Source organism: Apostichopus japonicus, chromosome 17 (genome assembly GCF_037975245.1).
Source record: "Apostichopus japonicus isolate 1M-3 chromosome 17, ASM3797524v1, whole genome shotgun sequence".
Lineage (NCBI taxonomy): Eukaryota > Metazoa > Echinodermata > Holothuroidea > Aspidochirotida > Stichopodidae > Apostichopus > Apostichopus japonicus.
Window position 1 is genome coordinate 34,889,434 of NC_092577.1, and position 26,973 is coordinate 34,916,406.

The 26,973-nt window shown below is 35.3% G+C and overlaps 2 protein-coding genes and 2 long non-coding RNA genes across 5 annotated transcripts; all 4 read left to right on the forward strand.

The window, feature by feature from the left end:
• Positions 1-844: 844 nt before the first annotated feature.
• LOC139984927 (solute carrier family 35 member G1-like) lies at positions 845-6,088 on the forward strand. Of its 2 annotated transcripts, none has more exons than XM_071999070.1 (3): positions 845-1,205; positions 2,260-2,376; positions 3,312-6,088. In XM_071999070.1, the coding sequence occupies exons 2-3, from the start codon at positions 2,321-2,323 to the stop codon at positions 4,288-4,290; spliced, it is 1,035 nt and encodes a 344-aa protein (XP_071855171.1). In that variant the 5' UTR covers positions 845-1,205; positions 2,260-2,320; the 3' UTR covers positions 4,291-6,088. The 2 variants fall into 2 exon arrangements, with proteins under 2 accessions (XP_071855171.1, XP_071855168.1); XM_071999067.1 differs by having other exon boundaries at positions 877-1,201.
• Positions 6,089-8,774: 2,686 nt separating this feature from the next.
• Positions 8,775-12,798, forward strand: LOC139984928 (solute carrier family 35 member G1-like). Its single transcript, XM_071999071.1, has 3 exons — positions 8,775-9,262; positions 10,151-10,260; positions 11,746-12,798. The coding sequence occupies exons 2-3, from the start codon at positions 10,214-10,216 to the stop codon at positions 12,722-12,724; spliced, it is 1,026 nt and encodes a 341-aa protein (XP_071855172.1). The 5' UTR covers positions 8,775-9,262; positions 10,151-10,213; the 3' UTR covers positions 12,725-12,798.
• A 1,066-nt stretch (positions 12,799-13,864) lies between these two features.
• On the forward strand, positions 13,865-18,691 carry LOC139984930 (uncharacterized). The gene is made up of 3 exons (XR_011799233.1): positions 13,865-16,010; positions 17,089-17,207; positions 18,111-18,691. It is a non-coding gene; the product is annotated as an uncharacterized lncRNA (long non-coding RNA).
• A 3,299-nt stretch (positions 18,692-21,990) lies between these two features.
• Positions 21,991-26,945, forward strand: LOC139954627 (uncharacterized). The gene is made up of 3 exons (XR_011788141.1): positions 21,991-22,512; positions 23,378-23,487; positions 24,980-26,945. It is a non-coding gene; the product is annotated as an uncharacterized lncRNA (long non-coding RNA).
• The last annotated feature ends 28 nt before the right edge of the window (positions 26,946-26,973 follow it).

The following is a 26,973-nucleotide window of genomic DNA, read 5'->3' on the forward strand; positions in this document are numbered from 1 at the left end:
ATACTTATTTAAATGACGTAGTTACCAGCAAATAATCAAATGTATAGGCTTTTTCTACAAACAAATCAATAGAAACATACTAGAGAATATACCGCATATGTTATGAACTGTATTCAGTCCGTAGACAATAGGTGAATTTTAAAGCGATATACCTAAAGTTAATTAAAGCTTAAACATAATAAAATACTGAAAGTGTTATGCATCTCTATAGTGAAAACCGCATCTTCATATCAATGGTTTATAGCAAAGATATCATTGTTTTTAAAGCCTGATCATATTTGTTGAATCCGTTCATCTGGCAACCACAGTGTAAATGATGCCATCATAACTATCGACTTTTTTGAAATGTTTTACTGTTGTTGTTGTGGTTTTTTGTCTTGATAAGGTTCAAAATCATTAATCGAATCAGGAAAATAATAATTCGTCAAACGAGTAGCATTTTAATAAAATTCTGACTACAGAGAACATTGACATCTATGCAATCATTATACTAAAATGCATCAGTTTTCACTGATTAATCAACAGGAGATTATGTTAGGGAATAGTTTTTCTCCCCGATAATATTAACTTACGAAAACCTTTTAAAGATCATCTATTCTATCATCGTACCAATAACACAAACCACCTATATAACTGTGATTCATTTTCTGAAGTAAGGAAGAGATACAATCTTTCCAAATATAGAATAAACTTTGAACAACAATATCTCGAGTTACGGACAAGATATTACGACGGGGGTGGGGAGGGGTTGCAAGTATATAACTCGTATATGATACTGTTTTCTTGTACTTTATGACAAGTATTATTACGATGTCTGCCACAGGATTACCACTTTAATCATTTCCATCTAACCTGTACATTTTATATATATTTTGTAATTAAATACCTGAAGTCAACAAGATGTTATATTCAATTTCATTTGAACCGAACGAAACAAGAAGAAGATGACAACCGCTGTACATATTTTTAATAATTACTATAATAACTGACAGACCAGCATACATATCTGGTTTTCGAAACTGAGATGAGACTAAACTGTGGGGTGTATAGCATCATTTATACGATATTAGTTGATACAGGAACATAACTTAACCTGACATCTTTTTTGAAACAAGAAGGACAATTCAATTAAGTATTTGATTATATGGAGTTAGTGATTGTATACGCATTCAGGGGAACTTAAAGAAAAACAAGGGATCAGGTGAGTGAGTAATGAATTGATTAATTTATGCATCAAATTTTCATAGAATTTGTAGATGATTGCGATGTTTCTGATCGATCTATATAAATATATTTTTAGACAAGTATGGAGTAAATGGGGATGAACGGGAACATTCTACAAAATTGTTATATTAATGTAAATGTGTTACCTGTATTTTTCATAACTAAATGCAAAAGATAGTCACCATGCAGGAAAAGGGTAGGCTTATTTTAGTTTAGATAAGTTTGATTATTATTGATCCATTTGTAATGATAACCTCATGTTTGATCGCAAAACTCTAAATTAGAGCCACGAAATAGTTTCCAGGGTTCGTAAATTTAAATATTGTGATGAGTTCGTGTCCCATAAATGGAAATTATGATTTCTTTACATTTTTCCTTTTCCAAACATCTGATTATATCGTGTCAGAGGCTGCGATTTTGGTGGAGTAACTTGAAAGGACAGACCCAGAGCACAATTTGATGAAAGAGAAAATATATTCCAGACATTGATGTGAAGCTTCCATCCACTTCTTAACAGCCGGTTTAAGGTTGACACGTTTTTGAACCAAAAGTAATTTTGAAACAAACATGTGCATGATGTTATAAAAGCACACACACTGAAAAATTTCTCTTAAAATTGACATCCAGAATTCCTACCTCAAACTTGAACAATATCTCAATAAATATGAAAACATCTCGCATATTCTTTGGGAAGGAAATATACCATTCCCTACCCATCCCCCATTTATCAAGACTTCGATTTTCAACAGACGTCGAACAAATACATCTTTATTTCGGGTATCTTGCAAGGTTTTTAAAACTATTTAAATTCTTTCTGATGAAATAGGATACAGACTCAGTGTACCCTTCATACATGCAAGGTATACTGCAGTTTTTCTTAAATTGTATCACAAAGGATTATACATGTTGTCAAAAACCTGAACAATTGATTACCTTTCTTCACAAACAATATAAAGTACAGGCCATTATAGCATATGGAAGTGACAGATTTGTGTAGTAATAATTTTTATTTTATTTTTGTGTATGGTTCTATAGCGTTAAACACGAAATCGTGACTATTATACCAGCAACAAAAATATCAGCCAATATCAGCTTTATGGAGCATATGGAGTCAATAAAGTTAATTGAGGAAGATGGATTTGATGATAAGAGGTGAGAAAAAATTATCTTTGGTTTTCTGTTTCATTTTTAATCTCACTCTCTTTCTTCTTCAATTAGATTATCTTTTTTCTTCTTCATGACCATATTTTGAGTAACAGTCCGTACATTTTTTAAAACTGACAGTGAAACGTAAACATGAAATACTCATTAATATAACTCATCGTGATAGATGCACACTAACAAGTTTGTTTAAGTGTTTTTCCTTAAAATATACCATTTTCTTTTTTAATTTCAACTATCATTGTCTCGAAACCCCCATTTCGAATTTCCATCGAATTTTCACGAGAATGCTTTAATACATATTCTTCGTTTATGAGTAAAAAATCAAGTGTCATGTGGACTATCGTTTTCACCCTGCACTGTATTGAAGATATATAATATATTTTAACAAAATCGATCATTATAAAGCGCAATTATTTTATTGGTTCTTCAAACTTAAAGTATTGTAACAACAAACCAGTTCTGCGGTTGGAATATGTTTAATTTCTTTCTCTCTTTAATGACCTAAAGTGAAGTCACAGTACCCAAAATATCAATTTAAGAAGTAAGAAATACATGATAGCTCATCCTCATCTGGCACACAAATGTTATTTTGTAGGAGGGAGGTGGAGGGGATGGTCGGAGGAGAATAATTCTCGATTCGAAATTCAAAAAAGAATTGGGAAAAAATGACAATTTGCTGGCCAACATAATGCAGGCTGACTGCACTTTGCTCACTTAGTGTAGTAGCGTAAATGACAAACCAGAAAAATAAGAAATCAGATGAACTATTGTTATCCGTTGATAAGAATTGTTCATCAAATGTGCATTTGGCTTGCCATGGACGTATCCTACTGATTACAATAAAGGTAACTTACACACTAGATAATAATACAATTCGATATTATATCATTTTATACATGAAATCAGTTTTCCTTTTTCTTCAGAGACGTGAATGAAGAAAGTAACCATGGTGATGAGGAGAGAGACGATTCGGTCGTTAAGAGAATCTGGAGAGCCACGTTGCACACTGTATCGGCGCGCCGCGGCGTATTTTATGCCATTACGGCGGGCGTTTTGTTAGGGTGTCAACTGTCCGCTGTGAAAGCAATCACGTTATCCCCTTATCAAATCATGGTTTTACGCAGCTTTCTGTTCCTCCCATGTATCATCTTCGTCTCCTGGAACAGAAGCAATGACTATGACGTCATAGATTTGATGTGTTACATCTCTTATGGAGTATTCAACTCACTTGGGTTATTACTTGCTTACGTTGCTCTACAACTTGCTCAAATCGGAAACGTCAGCGCTATCAGTTCAAATTTACCAATTCCATCTACTTTGCTTGCTTTTGTTTTTTTCAAAGAACCTCTCACCATATTTGGAGTGACCTTTCTAATCATTAATTTAATTGGCCTAATCCTCGTATCGCAACCGCCATTTTTATTTCCTAGTGGTGGCGAAGACGTCGCTCTGCAGGCGACCTTCGAAAACTCAAACGAATTCGTAGGTGCACTGATAGCTTTCATGAGCCTGATCGGGCTGTCTTTAGCTACGATCTTCACGAGAAAACTAACTTATCGAGGAAATGTCGACCCGGCTTTACTTTCTTTCATTCCGGGTACGACTGGAGTTGTGATATCAGGAGCGGTTCTACTTTTTAGTCAAACTTGGGATTATTTCCAGTCAGTAGAAGAAGGTTTTATTTGTCTACTTGTCGGGATTCTGTCTGCTGCTGGAAATTTATTGATCGTACTGGCATTAAAATATGAAGATGTCAGTTTAGTCACGATACAGTTTACGTTGAGTGCTCCAGTAGCCTTTGTTCTAGGATTAATACTATTTCAAGAGATTCCAGACTTCATATCAGTAATTGGAGCTACTTTAATTTTAGGTTCTACTTTTGGACTTTTGTGGAGAAAGTAAATGTGTTTCTTTTTATTAATCTTTTCCACGATAATTATGTAAGGTAGAATGCAGACTCTTTTTGGTTTTGTAAAAATATTAAAGTCGTCCATTAAATCGGACTGTATTTATACTGTATCTTTGTGTTATGCGTAAATGTTTTCTTTAAGTATGTGAACACTCAAGAAAGAGACGAATTTCGCAATGAATGTTGCAGTAATAATTTAATGTTGAGCTTAAATTCATGCATCTTGACGACAGATATATGAAGAAATATCTAACTGCACTGGAAGGGTGTTTAACGAACAGCGGGAGGGTGGTTGGATGGATTGGTTTGTGGGTGGTGAAATGTGTATTTTACCGTCCTGCTCGTATATGTTTGATGTATTCGCTGGTTTAAATCACATATTTAACCAAACTGAACACGCAAACAAAACACATGAGAACGGACTTTTATGTTTGCGTCTTTATTCTAAACGAGTAACACCGAACTGATCTATATATGATACATATTTATGTATATACAATCTGGTATAATGATATGTGGATGATAGGTCAACGGACGGACCAACGGGTGGTTTCTAACAACCCTGGGGAGACTGTATCAGAATACAAAAACTTGATCAATATACTACAATGTATAGTGTGCATCTAGCTGTTGATGATACCGGTCATGGGAACTTTGACAAAATAATTGTAACATTTTACATTATGTAAGCCCAGTGTCATTATATTGTGTGTGTCATGTGTGTTTAGGGAAATGGGTGAAAATTACCTGTAGCTATTGTTTCCACTCTCCTGTTGTCTGAACCGCCCCAACCCCCACACCACCCCCCCCCCCCCTCGTTTACTCTCTCTCTCTAGTCCAACCAGATCCCCTAGACATTATTATAACATTTTACATGAGGTAAACCCATTCATGTTTATATTTTGGTGCCATGTGAGTTTATCTTTGGGGAAAGTGGTGGAGATTAACTATTAACTATTGTCCACACTCCTCTATTGTCTTAACCGCCCAGCCCCTTCCCCCCTTCTCTCTCTGGCCCACCCTCGTGACAGACAGGCTTGAAAAGGAGTACCAATACGACGGCATTATCAATATAAAATATCATGGAGACAATGAACAAGGCTCCGTCCGCTTTTTCACCCTCCAAAAATTCCATTACACGGATAAAACAATATAATCAAACTGAATATATTACTTGCAGCATTCCAATAGCATGAGACAGACTCAGACTTAATATATATATATACATAGATAACCAAAAATTGTGCACCTATCTTCAGCTCTAACGTGTGCCGTAAATGTGGGTAACAGTGGGATCACGTGGGTAGGGGTGCATTCTCAATGGGAGCAAAACTGTCAGTTCTGCCAATGTATCAGGCGTCTGTAAACCCTTAATGAATGTATCCAAAAACTACAAAAACATTTCACACAACTATCTTGGTTTCACTGGGGAACACAAAAGGTCGCTTTCCAAAACCTGATGTAGAATTGTCGGGACGAACTGTACATCTTTCTTTGAAAGCTTTAAAGTGTAACACGTTTGCTTATTAGTACATCACTATATCAAGCTACAAACTATATTAAACTATCTCAGGCAGAAGCCAAAATATAAAATAGGAAAGCGTAATAAATATATAAAAAATCAGGAATTTGTAATGTATTATTAACTCTCCATTGAATTGAGCAAAATTTCACCTACTGATTAATATTGGAAAAATCGATCGTTATTAAGTCAAAAATATATTAAATGTTCTAGAAACTCGTCTTCCCAGCATACCAATTTAAAGAAAAGAACGACAAACCATTCCACGATATTAGCTCTGCTATTCTTGACTCGCAGGTAACCTAATCGTTTTGATTTGTATATCTGGAGAGACTATGTATCACATAGTATTTAACATTCATTGTGTTATTTTTATCAGCAGTCGAATGGACTTTGATTGTCTGAAAATATCAATTATCGGTAATTAAAACTGGGGTATTCAACCGAAAATAATGGATCAACAGATAATTAACGATATCCACTGTATCTCAACTTAATTGTTAATAAGCTTAAATTAGATCTTACGTTATATCTGGACTTTAGGACCTCGATGCCCCAGATTGGGCAGATACCAAATGAAGTTGTTACTGGCCATCTTTTTTCGCCAACTGTCTTTTACCTTTCACAACTTTTAGTGTTGTATTTCAGCTATCCAAATGAAGTTGAGATTAACTTGCTCTTTATTTTCAAAATAGTGTTAACATTTTGTGTAGCAGTTTTGAAGGCTCCAAACTTTGTTTCTCATCAATATTTTCGTTCCTGTGTTTAAAATCGATTAGGGTCCTTGGCTAGACCTATCCATATCCCTATGTATCTTTGTATTTTGTAATTAATAATTGCCTAGGCTATTATTTGCCCTTCATGCATAGCATGTTTGTATGCGATGTAGATAATATATTGCCAATCGCGTATTTGATTTTCAGGTATTTTTTGTTATGTTGATATTTTGTAGGACGACGCTGTAATTCTTTGTAATAAATGACAAAATCTCAATGGATACAGCAGTGATTTTGTTGAGGTTCTTGAGGTTGATGTGAGATACATCAATTTCATAGTGATCAGCAAGGCAAAGATGTAGAAACGTGGTATCGTCCAAGAATTCAATAATGTTGTTCGACATATTCCAGACAAGTTTCCCAAAACGAGTTATTCCAGAAAATGTATCCACGACTGTTATTTGATTTTAACTGATGTCCAGAACCAATTCCGGTATCAATGTGTTTAATTCCCTGTTCAAGGATAGAAAGTCACCTAAATTGAACTGTGTTAACGTATTATGAGATAAATGAAGCCTTCCAAATGGACTCAAATCTCCACAACTACTAATTTCATTGATATTCTTTAAGCCGAGACCGCTACAATCTAGTTTAAATGGGTATTTTCTTGATATTTTCGTAATACACCGACAAGACTGACCACAAACTGATTGAAAATTAGCTACAATACTCATCTTCCAAGTTAAAACGATCATCTCATACCAGAGCCAAAAAATCATTCGCGTCTTTATCTTGGAGAGAAGTTTCCAGATTCCTTTGCTCAAAGTAGAACTAAGTTATCGAAGGTGACTTTTACAGAAGATGTTTTCAAATTCACGAAAAGCAATAACGTCATTCGGGACGATAGACACATAGGCAAATAACAAGTAAACCAAATAGTCTACATGTACGATCACAAAGGGACAAATTAATATTTAGTTCCTCTTGTCAATGTATATGCGGGTTCTTTTGTATGCACCAGTACAATACGCTTGGTTTAACGCGAACACGGAACTATGCTGTTTTCATGATTACCATGTTTTAGTCTTTGTTTCACAGTAGGGTATTATATTTGGACTATTCTGTTTAGTCAAACCAATACAACATAAGTATGCACACAGTAACCGAACTCCCAAAATGTCTTGTGACTTGGCTATGTCTCTTTTTCAATGATATGGCTATAAGCCAGACCAACTGTTTACTACGTCATCTGTTCAACTTTAAATAATTAGAGGAAACATACTCGGAGTAAAACATCAAACAAAAGTTCTCGAAACCGAACTAGGTAGCCAACCACACAACAAACCGGAATGTATTGATGATATATGATTTTTTTATTATTTTTTTTGGCAAAGTCATGAGAGACAAATCGTCACATTTAGAAACACCAGTTTCACTTTAACGAATATGGTCTACCAGTTCCTCTCAGTGCATAGAGGACAATATTTCCGAAGAATTATTTGTACAAAAGCAAATTGTTTCCTAGTTTCACAAGCGGCAAAATTCCCACAGGCGAAAACGTTTACATAATACAATTTAACAATCTATGGAAACAGGCCAATTTATAATTATTTAAATGACGTAGTTACCAGCAAATAATCAAATGTATAGGCTTCTTCTACGAAACACATTAATTACTAGAGAATATACCGAATATGTAATAAACTGTATAGACATAGTCCATAGACGATGGGATGAATTTTAAAGCAATATATCTAAAGTTAATTGAAGAAGAGTGTTCTTTATTTCTATAAGTGAAAACCACAACTTCATATCAATGTGTTTATAGCAAAGATATAATTTGTTTTTGATAATCTGGTCCCATTTGTTGAATCCGTGCATCTGGCAACCACATTGTAAATGATGTCATCATATCAATCGATTTTTATTTAAATGTTTTCGAATCAGGATATAACATTTTGTCAAACGAGTAGAATTTTGGAATAAAATTCTGACTACAGTGAACATTGACATCTATGCAATCATCATTCCAAAATGCATCAGTTTTCATGAAGGTATCATCAGGAGATTATGGTAGGCAGTAGTTTTTCCCCTGATAATATTAACCTACGAAAACCTTTTAAAGTCATCTATTCTATCACCGTATCATTGCAACTGACAGACCACCTATATTACTGTGATTCATTTCCTGAAGTAAGGAAGAGATTAAACCTTTCGAAATATAGGATAAACTTTGATCAACAATATCTCGAGTTACGGACAAGTTATCGTCATGGGGTTTGCAAGAATATAACTCATGTAGAATACTGTTTTCTTGTACTTTATGACAAGTATTATTACAATGTCTGCCACAGGAATACCACTTTAAACATTTCCATTACTAACCTGCACATTTTATACATATTTTATAATTATATACACCATTGTAGTCGGTGTTAATGTAGTTTATTTTAATTGAATTCATTGATCAGAAGTGAACAAGATGTTATATTCAATTTCATTGTGATCCGGACGAAAGAAGAGGAAGAAGACAACCGCTGTACATACTTTTTAATAATCACTATAATTACTGACAGACCAGCATTCGTATCTGGTTTTCGAATCTGATATGAGAGTGAACGCCGACTGAGGGGTGTATAAAGATCATTATACTAGAGTTCCTTAATTATATGTGATTCAGTGATTATGTACGCATTCAGTGGAACTTGAAGAAAAATAGTGAATCAGGTGAGTGAGTTAGTTTTGAATTGATTAATTTATATATTAAGTTATTCCTATAACTTGTACATTATGACGATGTTTCTGATCGATCTATATTAATATATTTTAAGACAATTTTGGAATAAATGGGGATGAACGGGTGCACTCCACATCATTGTCATATTAATATTAATACGTTACCTGTATATTTCATAACTAAATGCAAATGACCGTCACCATGCAGGGCGCGGTATATATGCCTATTTTAGTTTAAATAAGGTATAATTTGCATATTTATTGTAGGTGGTTTTATTATTATTGATCCATTGATCATGTTTTATCGCGAAACTCTAAATTAGATCTACAAAATAATACCTGGGGTTCGTAAATTTAATATTGCGATGAGTTCGTTTCCCATAAATGAAAATTATGATTTCTTTATGTTTTTCTTTAATTTCCAAACTTTTCAACAATTCAAAGTACGGTATATAATTTTATCGTGTCAGAGGTTGCGATGTTGGTAGAGTAACTTGAAAGGATAGAGCAGAGGACAATTTGATGAAAGAGAAATAAATTCCAATCATCTTGGTGAAGCTTCAGTCCTTAAAGTTCCTAACAGCCGTTTACAGTTGACACGTTTTTTAATCAAATGGGATCTTGAAACAAACATGTGCACGATGTTATAGAAGCAAACAATGACAAATTTCTCTTAAAATAAACATCCAGAATTTCTACTTCAAAATTGGAGAAAACCTCAATAAATATGAAAACATCTGTAATCTTCTTTTTGGAAAGAAATTTCTGAAAGTATGACATTTCTTCACAAGTTGTTTAAAGTATAGGGCTATTATAGCATATGGAAGTGATAGGTTTATGTAATAATATTTTGTTTTCTATTTGTCTATGATTCTATAGCTTTAAACACGAAATCGTGACTATCATTTACCAGCAACAAAAATATCAACAAATATCAGCTGTATGGAGCATATGGAGTTAATAATGGAAGATGGATTAGATTATAACAGGTGAGAAAAAATATATTGCTTTCTGTTCTATTTATATCTATCTCTTTCTGCTTAATTAGATTCTTGTCTTCTCTCTTCATTTCCATATTGTGAGTAAAAGTAAACATGAATATACTCATTAATAAAACTCATCGGGGTCGTGGTCGTCATCATCGCTATCGCCATCGTCGTCGTCGTTGTCATCATCACATCATCATCATTATCACCACCATCATCATCATCATCATCATCATCATCATCATCATCATCATCATCATCATCATCGTCATCGTCATCGTCATCGTCGTCGTCGTCGTCGTCGTCGTCGTCGTCGTCGTCGTCGTCGTCGTCGTCGTCGTCATCATCATCATCATCATCATTATCATCGTCTTCGTCGTCGTCGTCGTCGTCTTCGTCGTCATCGTCATCTTCATCGTCGTCATCATCATAGGTGCACACTGACAAGTTTTTTTCAGTGTGTTTTCTTTAAAATCGACAATTTTCTTCTTTAATTCCAACCATCATTGTCTCGAAACCCCCATTTCGGATGCTTAATACATATTCTTCGTTTATTAGTGAAAATTAAAGTGTCATCTGGGCTATCCTTTTCATCCTGCTCTGAACTGAATACATATAATATATTTTTAATAAGTCGATAATTATAAAACGCAGTTATTTTATCGGTTCTTCAAACTTAAATATATTGCAACAACAAACCGGGTGGGTCTGCAGTGGAAAGATGTTTCTTTGCTTTCTATCTTTAATGACGTAAAGCAAAGGCACAGTACCCAAAATATCAATTTAAGAAGTTAGAAGTAAATCATAGGTTATCCTCATTTGCCACCCAAATATTATTTGGTAAGGGGGAGGCTGGAGGGGGTGGTTGGGGGAGAACAATTCTCATTTCGAAGTTCTTAAAAGAACTGAATAAGTTCAATATTTGCTGGCCACCATAATGCAGACTGACTGCACTTTGCTCAATTAGTGTAGTAGCGCAAATGACGAACCAGAAAAATAAGAAATCAGATGAACCATTGTTATCCGTTGATAAGAATTGTTCATTAAACGTGTTTATTTAGGCATTTGGTTGCCATAGACGTGACCTACTGGTTACAATAAAGGTAACCTACTCATTAGACAATAATAAAATTCCACAAAACACATGATAAGTTGCCTGTGTGGACGTAATACGCTACTACACAAACTGATCGTCATGATGTAAAAGTCGATATCCTATATCAGCTATTTGGGAGAAACCAGCAATTTGTTTTCTGGTACTACTTTGCATAACCAACAGAAACCGTGCTTTCCTATACTATTAATTTTCATGGCACTAGTGACGATTTTCATGGAGCGCTAAGCGAAGCGGGTGGGGACAGGAAGGGAGGGAATGTAAGAAGTTACAGATCCATTGGCAATCTGGAAAATAAGGTGTCAAAGTAAGAAGTGTGAAATAAGTCAATATTGTATCATTTTATACATGAAATTAGTTTTCCTTTTCTTCAGAGCCGTGAATGAAGAAAGTAACCATGGCGATGAGGAGAGGGATGATTCGGTCGTTAAGAGAATCTGGAGAGCCACGTTGCACACTGTATCGGCGCGCCGTGGCGTATTTTACGCGATTATGGCGGGCGGTATGTTAGGGTGTCAACTGTCCGCTGTGAAAGCAATCACGTTGTCCCCTTATCAAATCATGGTTTTACGCAGCTTTCTCTTTCTCACATGTGTCATCTTCGTCGCCTGGAACAGAAGCAAGGATTATGACGTCATAGATTTGGTATGTTACATCTCTTATGGATTATGCAACACACTTGGGATTTTACTTGCCTACGTTGCTCTACAATTTGCTCATGTCGGAAACGTCAGCGCTATTAGTTCAAATTTACCAATCCCATCTGCTTTGCTTGCTTTAGTATTTTTCAAAGAACCTCTCACCATATTTGGAGTGATCTTTCTAATCATTAATTTTATTGGCCTAATCCTCGTATCGCAACCGCCATTTTTATTTCCTAGTGGTGGCGAAGACGTCGCTTTGCAGGCGACCTTCGAAAACTCAAACGAATTCGTTGGTGCACTGATAGCTTTCATGAGCCTGATCGGGCTGTCTTCATCTACGATCTTCACGAGAAAACTATCTTATCGAGGAAATGTCGACCCGGCTTTACTTTCTTTCATTCCGGGTACGACTGGAGTTGTGATATCAGGAGCGGTTCTACTTTTCAGTCAAACTTGGGATTATTTCCAGTCAGTAGAAGAAGTTTTTATTTGTCTACTTGTCGGGATTCTGTCTGCTGCTGGAAATTTATTCCTCGTACTGGCATTAAAATATGAAGATGTCAGTTTAGTTACAATACACAGTACATTAAGCGCTCCAGTAGCCTTCGTTCTAGGAGTAATACTATTTCAAGAGATTCCCGACTTATTATCAGTTATTGGAGCTACTTTGATGTTAGGTTCTACTTTTGGACTTTTGTGGAGAAAGTAATTTTTTAATTTCTATTAATGTTTCTCACAATAATTATCAAAGATAGAATGCAGTCACTTTTAGGGATTCGAGTTTGGTTTCGTTAAAATAGTAAAGTCGTCCACTTAATCGGACTGCATTTATACTGTATCTTTGCGTTAGTTTTATGTTTTTTTTTTTAAGAACGTGAATCCTCAAGAGACAGTGTGTGACAAATTTCACAATGAATGTTGCAGTAATAAATGAAAGTTGAGCTTAAATTCATGCATCTTGACGACATATATCAGGAAATATCTAACTGCATTGGAAGGGTGTTTAAAGAAGAGTGGGTTGGTGGTTGTGTGGTTGTGTGGTAGAGGTGTATTTTACCGTCATACTAGTAGATGTATGACGTATCCGCTGGTTAAAATCACTTATTTAACCAACGAAACACGCCAACAACAAAAAACATGAGAACGGACTTATATTTTTGCCTCTTTATTCTAAACGAGTAAATGCCGAACTGTTCTAAGATGATACATATTTATGTATATACAATCTGGTATAATGATATGTATGTGATAGGTCAACGAACGGACCAACGGGAGGTTTCTAACAACCCTGGGGAGACTGTATCAGAATACAAAAACTTGATCAATATACTACAATGTAAATTGTGAATCTAGCTGTTGATGATTCCGGCCATGGGAACTTTGACTGACAGAAAAATTATATGAGGGACAAAGCGTCACATTTATAAACATCAGTTTCACTTTAACGGATATGGTCTACGAGATCCTCTTGCATAGAGGAAATTATTTCCGGACGAAACATTTGTTCCAAAGCATAGCGGTTCCTAGTTTCACTTGTGATGAAATTCACACGTGCTCTTTATTGTTACAACTAGCGAAAACGTAGATAAGCCTTTACTCTGATTGCTTGACGGAGTGGGGTGTCGAGGGGAGGGGATTTGAGGTGCATGGTAGAAGGGGAGTTTGGGGAGGAATGGTTTGAGGAGGATCGAAAGGATAAAACTTTCGACGATGTGCAAAGCGGAAGAATGATACATTTCGGTAGAAACGAGATCTACAGGTGTATATTTTCTTGAATTTGTCATATATCATTGAGGGGGGGGGGGGGTGGTGGATTCAATGTCATGTCATAAGGTGTCTGTCACTCCTTTAAGAATTGCTGACTTTTATGCACGTGGATATTACCAGCATATATTAATTAAAAGATAAATTTATGCAGAAGTTTGATTCGCCATATTCTAAGAAGAATAAGAAAACAATTTTGTGCTGGTAGCGTTTCTATAACTGTTCCCGGTTGTAAGAAACTCAACTTTAATATTTTGGTAAAACGCTTGAAATATCCTGAATAGGGCTAAATTAAGGTTGGCTTGGGCTCACTAATGCAGACGGCTTACAGTAAATGTTATTGTCTAATGGCTGTTTCAACGATGCTAATTACTCCCCCCAAAAAATCAGTTGCATCTGAGGAACTGACCTATTGGTCTGTGGACTAGGTAGTTTAGCCACTTTAATTGACACTCCTCTGTTGCTTAAGCGGTCACATCTTATAACAAAAATTGGAAAAGTGTTACAGAAAACCTGAAACAGATGCAATGTTTTTTGTTTTAGCGGTATACAAATAATAGATACAAATAATTACTAATATAATTAACAAACCCCTTTCATTATACGTTATGTATTTACATAATATAACAATCTAACATACATGGAAACAGACCAAGAATGCCCTCATGTATTGGTTTCTTTCTTCATAATCCCTTTGCAATGAAAACGCCCAAATATGATATTTCGTACCTGAAGGTAAATAATCAAATGTATTGGCTTCTTCTACAAATCACATTCCATCGTTTGAGATCGGAGAATGTTTAATCGAACCAAGTCAGCAAGCTCGCAACTTGGGAGTTGTGTTTGATTCGTCTTTAAGTGCTGACGTCCATATTGGTAAAGTATGCCAGAGAGCATTCCACAACATCAGGATCATTTCGATGATTCGACAGTTTATTAACTCCAAAACAACTGCCACTTTGGTGCAGTCGTGTGTTCTGTCACATCTTGACTATTGCAATGCTCTCCTCATTGGATTACCTAAACATCTTCTTAATAAGCTTCAACGTGTTCAGAACTGTGCTGCTAGATTTGTAACAAAAGCCAAAAAACACCAACATATAACACCAATTCTTAAGGAGCTTCACTGGCTTAAAATTGCGGACAGAATCAATTATGAATTTCTTCTCCTTGTGTTCAAAGCAAGGAATGGTTTAGAACCAAATTTACCTACAGGAGCTTCTCCAAGAATACAGACCTAGCAGGGTGCTTCGTTCAAGCGAACAACATATGCTATCTGTTCGCACTTCCACCTATGGGGATCGTTGCTTTGCTAGATCAGCTCCACAGCTCTGGAACAGTCTCCCCTTACATCTGAAAACACTCCAGCATGTGTCAACTTTCCAGAAAGAACCCAAGTCGTTCTTATTCATGAATGCGTATCCATTTGTTTGATAATTGTTGTGTCCCTTCTGTGTACTTTGCTCCTGCAGCGCTTCTGGGTTTTTTTTTTTAACTGGATACAAGCGCTTTACAAATGCTTATTATTATTATTATTACTATTAATTACTAGAGAATATACCGCATATGTAATGAACCGTGTCTAGACATTCATACCGTAGATGAATCGATGACTTTTAAAGCGATATATCTAAAGTTAAATGAAGCTTAAATATAAAACAAGGAAGAGATTTAACCTGTCAAAAATATAGGATAAACTTTGATCAACAATATCTCGAGTTACGGTCAAGATCTCGAGACGGGGTTTGCCAGTATATAACTCGTGTGGAATCCTGTTTTCCTTGAACAGGAATACCACTTTAAACATTTCTATTACCAACCTGCACATTTTATTTACATATTAAGTATTATTATAAACATCCTTGTAGTCGGGCTTTATGGAGTTTATTTTAATTGAATTAATTTATCTGAAGCCAACACGATGTTATATTCAATTTCATTGGATCCGGACGAAAGAAGAAGAAGATGACAACCGATGTACATATTTTTAATAATTACTATAATAACTGACAGACCAGCATACATATCTGGTTTTCGAAACTGAGATGAGACTGAACTGAGGAGTGTAGCATCATTTATACGATATTATTTGATACAGGAACATAACTCGTAATTCACTTAACCTGACATCTTTTTTGAAACAAGAAGGACATTTCCATTAAATATTTGATTATATGGAGTCAGTGATTGTATACGTATTCAGGGGAACTTGAAGAAATATAAGGGATCAGGTGAGTGAGTAATGAATTGATTAATTTATGAATCAAATTTTCCTAGAAATTGTAGATGATTGCGATGTTTCTGATCGATCTATAAAAATATATTTTTAGACAAGTATGGAGTAAATGGGGTTGAACGGGAACATTCCACAAAATTGTTATATTAATGTAAATGTGTTACCTGTATGTTTCATAACTAAATGCAAAATATAGTCACCATGCAGGAAAATGGTAGGCTTATTTTAGTTTAGATAAGTTTGATTAATATTGATCCATTTGTAATGATAACCTCATGTTTGATCTCAAAATTCTAAATTAGAGCCACGAAATAGTTTCCAGGGTCCGTAAATTTAATATTGTGTTGAGTTCGTGTCCCATAAATGGAAATTAGGATTTCTTTATATTTTTCTTTTCCAAACATTTCAAAAATTAAAAGTACGGTATATAATTATATCGTGTTAGAGGTTGCGAATTTGGTGGAGTAACTTGAAAGGATAGACCAAAGGACAATTTGATGAAAGAGAAAATATATTCCAGACATTGATGTGAAGCTTCCATCCACCTCTTAACAGCCGGTTTAAGGTTGACACATTTTTGAACCAAAAGTAATTTTGAAACAAACATGTGCATGATGTTATAAAAGCACACACTGAATAACTTCTCTTAAAATTAACATCCAGAATTCCTACCTCAAAATTAAACAATATCTCAATAAATATGAAAACATCTCGCATATTCTTTTGGGAAGGAAATATACCATTCCCTACCCATCCCCCCTTTATCAAGACGTCGAGTTTCAACTGACGACGAACAAATACATTTTTATTTCGGGTATCTTGCAAGGTTTTTAAAACTATTTAAATTCTTTCTGATGAAATAGGATACAGACTCAGTGTACCCTTCATACATGCAAGGTATACTGCAGTTTTTCTTAAATTGTATCACAAAGGATCATACATGTTGACAAAAACCTGACAAATTGATTACCTTTCTTCACAAATTGTATAAAGTACAGGCCTATTATAGCATATGGAAGTGACAGATTTGTGTAGTAATAATGTTTATTTTATTTTTGTGTATGGTTCTATAGCGTTAAACACGAAATCGTGACTATCATATACCAGCAACAAAAATATCAGCAAATTTCAGCTTTATGGAGCATATGGAGTCATTAAAGTTAATTGAGGAAGATGGATTTGATTATAAGAGGTGAGAAAAATTATCTTTGGTTTTCTGTTTGATTTTTAATCTCACTCTCTTTCTTCTTCAATTAGATTTTCTTTTCCCTTCTTCATGACCATATTTTGAGTAACAGTCTGTACATTTTTTAAAACTGACAGTGAAACGTAAACATGAAATACTCATTAATATAACTCATCGTGATAGATGCACACTAACAAGTTTGTTTAAGTGTTTTTACTTAAAATATACCATTTTCTTTTTTAATTTCAACTATCATTGTCTCGAAATCCTCATTTCGAATTTCCATCGAATTTTCACAAGAATGCTTTAATACATATTCTTCGTTTATGAGTAAAAAATCAAGCGTCATTTGGACTATCATTTCCACCCTGCACTGTATTGAAGATATAATATATTTTAACAAAATCGATCATTATAAAGCGCAAGTATTGTAACAACAGACCGGTTCTGCGGTTGAAATATGTTTAATTTTTTTCTCTCTTTAATGACGTAAAGTGAAGTCTAAGTACCCAAAATATCAATTTAAGAAGTTAGAAATACATGATAGCTTAACCTCATCTGGCACATAAATGTTATTTTGTAGGAGGGAGGTGGAGAGGATGGTCGAAGGAGAATAATTCTCGATTCGAAATTCGAAAAAGAATTGGAAAAAATGACAATTTGCAGGCCAACATAATGCAGGCTGACTGCACTTTGCTGACTTAGTGTAGTAGCGTAAATGACAAACCAGAAAAATAAGAAATCAGATGAACTATTGTTATCCGTTGATAAAAATTGTTCATCAAACGTGCATTTGGCTTGCCATGGACGTATCCTACTGATTACAATAAAGGTAACTTACACACTAGACAATAGTACAATCTGATATTATATCATTTTATGCATGAAATCAGTTTTCCTTTTCTTCAGAGACGTGAATGAAGAAAGTAACCATGGTGATGAGGAGAGAGACGATTCGGTCGTTAAGAGAATCTGGAGAGCCACGTTACACACTGTATCGGCGCGCCGCGGCGTATTTTATGCCATTACGGCGGGCGTTTTGTTAGGGTGTCAACTGTCCACTGTGAAAGCAATCACGTTATCCCCTTATCAAATCATGGTTTTACGCAGCTTTCTGTTCCTCCCATGTATCATCTTCGTCTCTTGGAACAGAAGCAATGACTATGACGTCATAGATTTGGTATGTTACATCTCTTATGGAGTATTCAGCTCACTTGGGTTATTACTTGCTTACGTTGCTCTACAATTTGCTCAAATCGGAAACGTCAGCGCTATTAGTTCAAATTTACCAATTCCATCTACTTTGCTTGCTTTTGTTTTTTTCAAAGAACCTCTCACCATATTTGGAGTGACCTTTCTAATCATTAATTTAATTGGCCTAATCCTCGTATCGCAACCGCCATTTTTATTTCCTAGTGGTGGCGAAGACGTCGCTCTGCAGGCGACCTTCGAAAACTCAAACGAATTCGTAGGTGCACTGATAGCTTTCATGAGCCTGATCGGGCTGTCTAGCAGTATTCCAATAGCATGAGACAGACTCAGACATAATAAATAAATACATAGATAACCAAAAATTGTGCACCTATCTTCAGCTTTAACGTGTGCCGTAAATGTGGGTAACAGTGGGATCATGTGGGTAGGGGGTGCATTCTCAATGGGAACAAAACTGTCAGTTCTGCCAATGTATCAGGCGTCTGTAAACCCTTAATGAATGTATCCAAAAACTTCAAAAACATTTCACACAACTATCTTGGTTTCACTGGGGAACACAAAAGGTCGCTTTCCAAAACCTGATGTAGAATTGTCGGGACGAACTGCACATCTTTCTTTGAAAGCTTTGAAGTGTAACACGTTTGCTTATTAGTACATCACTATATCAAGCTACAAACTATATTAAACTATCACAGGCAGAAGCCAAAATATAAAATAGGAAAGCGTAATAAATATATAAAAAATCAGGAATTTGTAATGAATTATTAACTCTCCATTGAATTGAGCAAAATTTCACCTACTGATTAATATTGGAAAAATCGATCGTTATTAAGTCAAAATTATATTAAATGTTCTAGAAACTCGTCTTCCCAGCATACCAATTTAAAGAAAAGAACGACAAACCATTCCACGATACTAGCTCTGCTATTCTTGACTCGCAGGTAACCTTTAAATAATCGTTTTGATTTGTTAATCTGGAGAGACTATGTATCACATAGTATTTAACATTCATTGTGTTATTTTTATCAGCAGTCGAATGGACTTTGATGGTCTGAAAATATCAATTATCGGTAATTAAAACTGGGGTATTCAACCGAAAATAATGGATCAACAGATAACTAACGATATCCTTGGTATCTCAACTTAATTGTTAATAAGATTAAATTAGATCTTACGTTATATCTGGACTTAAGGACCTCGATGCCCCAGATTGGGCAGATACCAAATGAAGTTGTTACTGGCCATCTATTTTCGTCAACTGTCTTTTACCTTTCACAACTTTTAGTGTTGTATTTCAGCTATCCAAATGAAGTTGAGATTAACTTGCTCTTTTATTTTCAAAATAGTGTTAACATTTTGTGTAGCAGTTTTGAAGGCTCCACACTTTGTTTCTCATCAATATTTTGTCGTTCCTGTGTTTAAAATCGATTAGGGTCCTTGGCTAGACCTATCCATGTCCCTATGTATCTTTGTATTTTGTAATTAATAATTGCCTAGGCTATTATTTGCCCTTTATGCATAGCATGTTTGTATGCGATGTAGATAATATATTGCCAATCGCGTATTTGATTTTCAGGAATTTTTTGTTATGTTGATATTTTGTAGGACGACGCTGTAATTCTTTGTAATAAATGACAAAATCTCAATGGATACAGCAGTGATTTTGTTGAGGTTCTTGAGGTTGATTTGAGATACATCAATTTCATAGTGATCAGCAAGGCAAAGATGTAGAAACGTGGTATCGTCCAAGAATTCAATAATGTTGTTCGACATATTCCAGACAAGTTTCCCAAAACGAGTTATTCCAGAAAATGTATCCACGACTGTTATTTGATTTTAACTGAAGTCCAGAACCAATTCCGGTATCAATGTGTTTAATTCCCTGTTCAAGGATAGAAAGTCACCTAAATTGAACTGTGTGAACGTATTATGAGAGAAATGAAGCCTTCCAAATGGACTCAAATCTCCACAACTGCTAATTTCATTGATATTCTTTAAGCCGAGACCGCTACAATCTAGTTTAAATGGGTATTTTCTTGATATTTTCGTAATACACCGACAAGACTGACCATAAACTGATTGAAAATTAGCTACAATACTCATCGTCCAAGTTAAAACGATCATCTCATACCAGAGCCAAAAAATCATTCGCGTCTTTATCTTGGAGAGAAGTTTCCAGATTCCTTTGCTCAAAGTAGAACTAAGTTATCGAAGGTGACTTTTACAGAAGATGTTTTCAAATTCACGAAAAGCAATAACGTCATTCGGGACGATAGACACATAGGCAAATAACAAGTAAACCAAATAGTCTACATGTACGATCACAAAGGGACAAATTAATATTTAGTTCCTCTTGTCAATGTATATGCGGGTTCTTTTGTATGCACCAGTACAATACGCTTGGTTTAACGCGAACACGGAACTATGCTGTTTTCATGATTACCATGTTTTAGTCTTTGTTTCACAGTAGGGTATTATATTTGGACTATTCTGTTTAGTCAAACCAATACAACATAAGTATGCACACAGTAACCGAACTCCCAAAATGTCTTGTGACTTGGCTATGTCTCTTTTTCAATGATATGGCTATAAGCCAGACCAACTGTTTACTACGTCATCTGTTCAACTTTAAATAATTAGAGGAAACATACTCGGAGTAAAACATCAAACAAAAGTTCTCGAAACCGAACTAGGTAGCCAACCACACAACAAACCGGAATGTATTGATGATATATGATTTTTTTATTATTTTTTTTGGCAAAGTCATGAGAGACAAATCGTCACATTTAGAAACACCAGTTTCACTTTAACGAATATGGTCTACCAGTTCCTCTCAGTGCATAGAGGACAATATTTCCGAAGAATTATTTGTACAAAAGCAAATTGTTTCCTAGTTTCACAAGCGGCAAAATTCCCACAGGCGAAAACGTTTACATAATACAATTTAACAATCTATGGAAACAGGCCAATTTATAATTATTTAAATGACGTAGTTACCAGCAAATAATCAAATGTATAGACTTCTTCTGCAAAACACATTAATTACTAGAGAATATACCGAATATGTAAAAAACTGTATAGACATAGTCCATAGACGATGGGATGAATTTTAAAGCAATATATCTAAAGTTAATAATTGAAGAAGAGTGTTCTTTATTTCTATAAGTGAAAACCACAACTTCATATCAATGTGTTTATAGCAAAGATATAATTTGTTTTTGATAATCTGGTCACATTTGTTGAATCCGTGCATCTGGCAACCACATTGTAAATGATGTCATCATATCAATCGATTTTTATTTAAATGTTTTCGAATCAGGATATAACATTTTGTCAAACGAGTAGAATTTTGGAATAAAATTCTGACTACAGTGAACATTGACATCTATGCAATCATCATTCCAAAATGCATCAGTTTTCATGAAGGTATCATCAGGAGATTATGGTAGGCAGTAGTTTTTCCCCTGATAATATTAACCTACGAAAACCTTTTAAAGTCATCTATTCTATCACCGTATCATTGCAACTGACAGACCACCTATATTACTGTGATTCATTTCCTGAAGTAAGGAAGAGATTAAACCTTTCGAAATATAGGATAAACTTTGATCAACAATATCTCGAGTTACGGACAAGTTATCGTCATGGGGTTTGCAAGAATATAACTCATGTAGAATACTGTTTTCTTGTACTTTATGACAAGTATTATTACAATGTCTGCCACAGGAATACCACTTTAAACATTTCCATTACTAACCTGCACATTTTATACATATTTTATAATTATATACACCATTGTAGTCGGTGTTAATGTAGTTTATTTTAATTGAATTCATTGATCAGAAGTGAACAAGATGTTATATTCAATTTCATTGTGATCCGGACGAAAGAAGAGGAAGAAGACAACCGCTGTACATACTTTTTAATAATCACTATAATTACTGACAGACCAGCATTCGTATCTGGTTTTCGAATCTGAGATGAGAGTGAACGCCGACTGAGGGGTGTATAAAGATCATTATACTAGAGTTCCTTAATTATATGTGATTCAGTGATTATGTACGCATTCAGTGGAACTTGAAGTAAAATAGTGAATCAGGTGAGTGAGTTAGTTTTGAATTGATTAATTTATATATTAAGTTATTCCTATAACTTGTAGATTATGACGATGTTTCTGATCGATCTATATTAATATATTTATAATTTTGGAATAAATGGGGATGAACGGGTGCACTCCACATCATTGTCATATTAATGTTAATATGTTACCTGTATATTTCATAACTAAATGCAAATGACCGTCACCATGCAGGGCGCGGTATGCCTATTTTAGTTTAAATAAGGTATAATTTGCATATTTATTGTAGGCGGTTTTATTATTATTGATCCATTGATCATGTTAGTTCGCGAAACTCTAAATTAGATCTACAAAATAATACCTGGGATTCGTGCGATGAGTTCGTGTCCCATAAATGGAAATTATGATTTCTTTATATTTTTGCTTTTCCAAACTCTTCAACAATTCAAAGTACGGTATATAATTTTATCGTGTCAGAGGTTGCGATGTTGGTAGAGTAACTTGAAAGGATAGAGCAGAGGACAATTTGATGAAAGAGAAATAAATTCCAATCATCTTGGTGAGGCTTCAGTCCTTAAAGTTCCTAACAGCCGTTTACAGTTGACACGTTTTTTAATCAAATGGGATCTTGAAACAAACATGTGCACGATGTTATAGAAGCAAACACTGACAAATTTCTCTTAAAATAAACATCCGGAATTTCTACTTCAAAATTGGAGAAAACCTCAATAAATATGAAAACATCTGTAATCTTCTTTTTGGAAAGAAATTTCTGAAAGTATGACATTTCTTCACAAGTTGTTTAAAGTATAGGGCTATTATAGCATATGGAAGTGATAGGTTTATGTAGTAATATTTTGTTTTCTATTTGTCTATGATTCTATAGCTTTAAACACGAAATCGTGACTATCATTTACCAGCAACAAAAATATCAACAAATATCAGCTGTATGGAGCATATGGAGTTAATAATGGAAGATGGATTAGATTATAACAGGTGAGAAAAAATATATTGCTTTCTGTTCTATTTATATCTATCTCTTTCTGCTTAATTAGATTCTTGTCTTGTCTCTTCATTTCCATATTGTGAGTAAAAGTAAACATGAATATACTCATTAATAAAACTCATCGGGGTCGTGGCCGTCATCATCGCTATCGCCATCGTCGTCGTCGTTGTCATCATCACATCATCATCATTATCACCACCACCATCATCATCATCATCATCATCATCATCATCATCATCATCATCATCATCATCATCGTCATCGTCATCGTCATCGTCATCGTCATCGTCATCGTCATCGTCATCGTCATCGTCATCGTCATCGTCATCGTCATCGTCATCGTCATCGTCATCGTCATCGTCATCATCATCATCGTCGTCGTCGTCATCATCATCGTCATCGTCATCTTCATCGTCGTCATCATCATAGGTGCACACTGACAAGTTTTTTCAGTGTGTTTTCTTTAAAATCGACAATTTTCTTCTTTAATTCCAACCATCATTGTCTCGAAACCCCCATTTCGGATGCTTAATACATATTCTTCGTTTATTAGTGAAAATTAAAGTGTCATCTGGGCTATCCTTTTCATCCTGCTCTGAACTGAATACATATAATATATTTTTAATAAGTCGATAATTATAAAACGCAGTTATTTTATCGGTTCTTCAAACTTAAATATATTGCAACAACAAACCGGGTGGGTCTGCAGTGGAAATATGTTTCTTTGCTTCTATCTTTAATGACGTAAAGCAAAGGCACAGTACCCAAAATATCAATTTAAGAAGTTAGAAGTACATGATAGGTTATCCTCAATTGTCACCCAAATATTATTTGGTAGGGGAGGCTGGAGGGGGTGGTTGGAAGAGAACAATTCTCATTTCGAAGTTCTTAAAAGAACTGAATAAGTTCAATATTTGCTGGCCATCATAATGCAGACTGACTGCACTTTGCTCAATTAGTGTAGTAGCGCAAATGACGAACCAGAAAAATAAGAAATCAGATGAACCATTGTTATCCGTTGATTAGAATTGTTCATTAAACGTGTTTATTTAAGCATTTGGCTTACCATAGACGTGACCTACTGGTTACAATAAAGGTAACCTTCACATTAGACAATAATAAAATTCCACAAAACACATGATAAGTTGCCAGTGTGGACGTAATACGCTACTACACAAACTGATCGTCATGATGTAAAAGTCGATGCTGTATATCAGCTATTTGAGAGAAACCAGCAATTTTTTTGTCTGGTACTACTTTGCATAACCAACAGAAACCGTGCTTTCCTATACTATTAGTTTTCATGGCACTAGTGACGATTTTCATGGAGCTTTAAGCGAGGCGGCTGGGGACAGGAAGGGAGGGAATGTAAGAAGTTACAAATCCATTGGCAATCTGGAAAATAAGGTGTCAAAGTAAGAAGTGTGAAATAAGTCAATATTGTATCATTTTATACATGAAATTAGTTTTCCTTTTCTTCAGAGCCGTGAATGAAGAAAGTAACCATGGTGATGAGGAGAGGGATGATTCGGTCGTTAAGAGAATCTGGAGAGCCACGTTGCACACTGTATCGGCGCGCCGTGGCGTATTTTACGCGATTATGGAGGCGGTATGTTAGGGTGTCAACTGTCCGCTGTGAAAGCAATCACGTTGTCCCCTTATCAAATCATGGTTTTACGCAGCTTTCTCTTTCTCACATGTGTCATCTTCGTCGCCTGGAACAGAAGCAAGGATTATGACGTCATAGATTTGGTATGTTACATCTCTTATGGATTATGCAACACACTTGGGATTTTACTTGCCTACGTTGCTCTACAATTTGCTCATGTCGGAAACGTCAGCGCTATTAGTTCAAATTTACCAATCCCATCTGCTTTGCTTGCTTTAGTATTTTTCAAAGAACCTCTCACCATATTTGGAGTGATCTTTCTAATCATTAATTTTATTGGCCTAATCCTCGTATCGCAACCGCCATTTTTATTTCCTAGTGGTGGCGAAGACGTCGCTTTGCAGGCGACCTTCGAAAACTCAAACGAATTCGTTGGTGCACTGATAGCTTTCATGAGCCTGATCGGGCTGTCTTCATCTACGATCTTCACGAGAAAACTATCTTATCGAGGAAATGTCGACCCGGCTTTACTTTCTTTCATTCCGGGTGCGACTGGAGTTGTGATATCAGGAGCGGTTCTACTTTTCAGTCAAACTTGGGATTATTTCCAGTCAGTAGAAGAAGTTTTTATTTGTCTACTTGTCGGGATTCTGTCTGCTGCTGGAAATTTATTCCTCGTACTGGCATTAAAATATGAAGATGTCAGTTTAGTTACAATACACAGTACATTAAGCGCTCCAGTAGCCTTCGTTCTAGGAGTAATACTATTTCAAGAGATTCCCGACTTATTATCAGTTATTGGAGCTACTTTGATGTTAGGTTCTACTTTTGGACTTTTGTGGAGAAAGTAATTTTTTAATTTCTATTAATGTTTCTCACAATAATTATCAAAGATAGAATGCAGTCTCTTTTAGGGATTCGAGTTTGGTTTCGTTAAAATAGTAAAGTCGTCCATTTAATCGGACTGCATTTATACTGTATCTTTGCGTTAGTTTTATGTTTTTTTTTTTAAGAACGTGAATCCTCAAGAGACAGTGTGTGACAAATTTCACAATGAATGTTGCAGTAATAAATGAAAGTTGAGCTTAAATTCATGCATCTTGACGACATATATCAGGAAATATCTAACTGCATTGGAAGGGTGTTTAAAGAAGAGTGGGTTGGTGGTTGTGTGGTTGTGTGGTAGAGGTGTATTTTACCGTCATACTAGTAGATGTATGACGTATCCGCTGGTTAAAATCACTTATTTAACCAACGAAACACGCCAACAACAAAAAACATGAGAACGGACTTATATTTTTGCCTCTTTATTCTAAACGAGTAAATGCCGAACTGTTCTAAGATGATACATATTTATGTATATACAATCTGGTATAATGATATGTATGTGATAGGTCAACGAACGGACCAACGGGAGGTTTCTAACAACCCTGGGGAGACTGTATCAGAATACAAAAACTTGATCAATATACTACAATGTAAATTGTGAATCTAGCTGTTGATGATTCCGGCCATGGGAACTTTGACTGACAGAATAATTATATGAGGGACAAAGCGTCACATTTATAAACATCAGTTTCACTTTAACGGATATGGTCTACGAGATCCTCTTGCATAGAGGAAATTATTTCCGGACGAAACATTTGTTCCAAAGCATAGCGGTTCCTAGTTTCACTTGTGATGAAATTCACACGTGCTCTTTATTGTTACAACTAGCGAAAACGTAGATAAGCCTTTACTCTGATTGCTTGACGGAGTGGGGTGTCGAGGGGAGGGGATTTGAGGTGCATGGTAGAAGGGGAGTTTGGGGAGGAATGGTCTGAGGAGGATCGAAAGGATAAAACTTTCGACGATGTGCAAAGCGGAA

Excerpts from the sequence above, each read along its gene's own strand:
- LOC139984927 (XM_071999070.1), top strand. The coding sequence starts at position 2,321 with ATGGAGCATATGGAGTCAATAAAGTTAATTGAGGAAGATGGATTTGAT. Across the intron at positions 2,377-3,311 it reads GATGGATTTGATGATAAGAG|AGACGTGAATGAAGAAAGTA; the intron begins GTGAGAAAAAAT and ends CTTTTTCTTCAG.
- LOC139984928 (XM_071999071.1), top strand. The coding sequence starts at position 10,214 with ATGGAGCATATGGAGTTAATAATGGAAGATGGATTAGATTATAACAG. Across the intron at positions 10,261-11,745 it reads GATGGATTAGATTATAACAG|AGCCGTGAATGAAGAAAGTA; the intron begins GTGAGAAAAAAT and ends CCTTTTCTTCAG.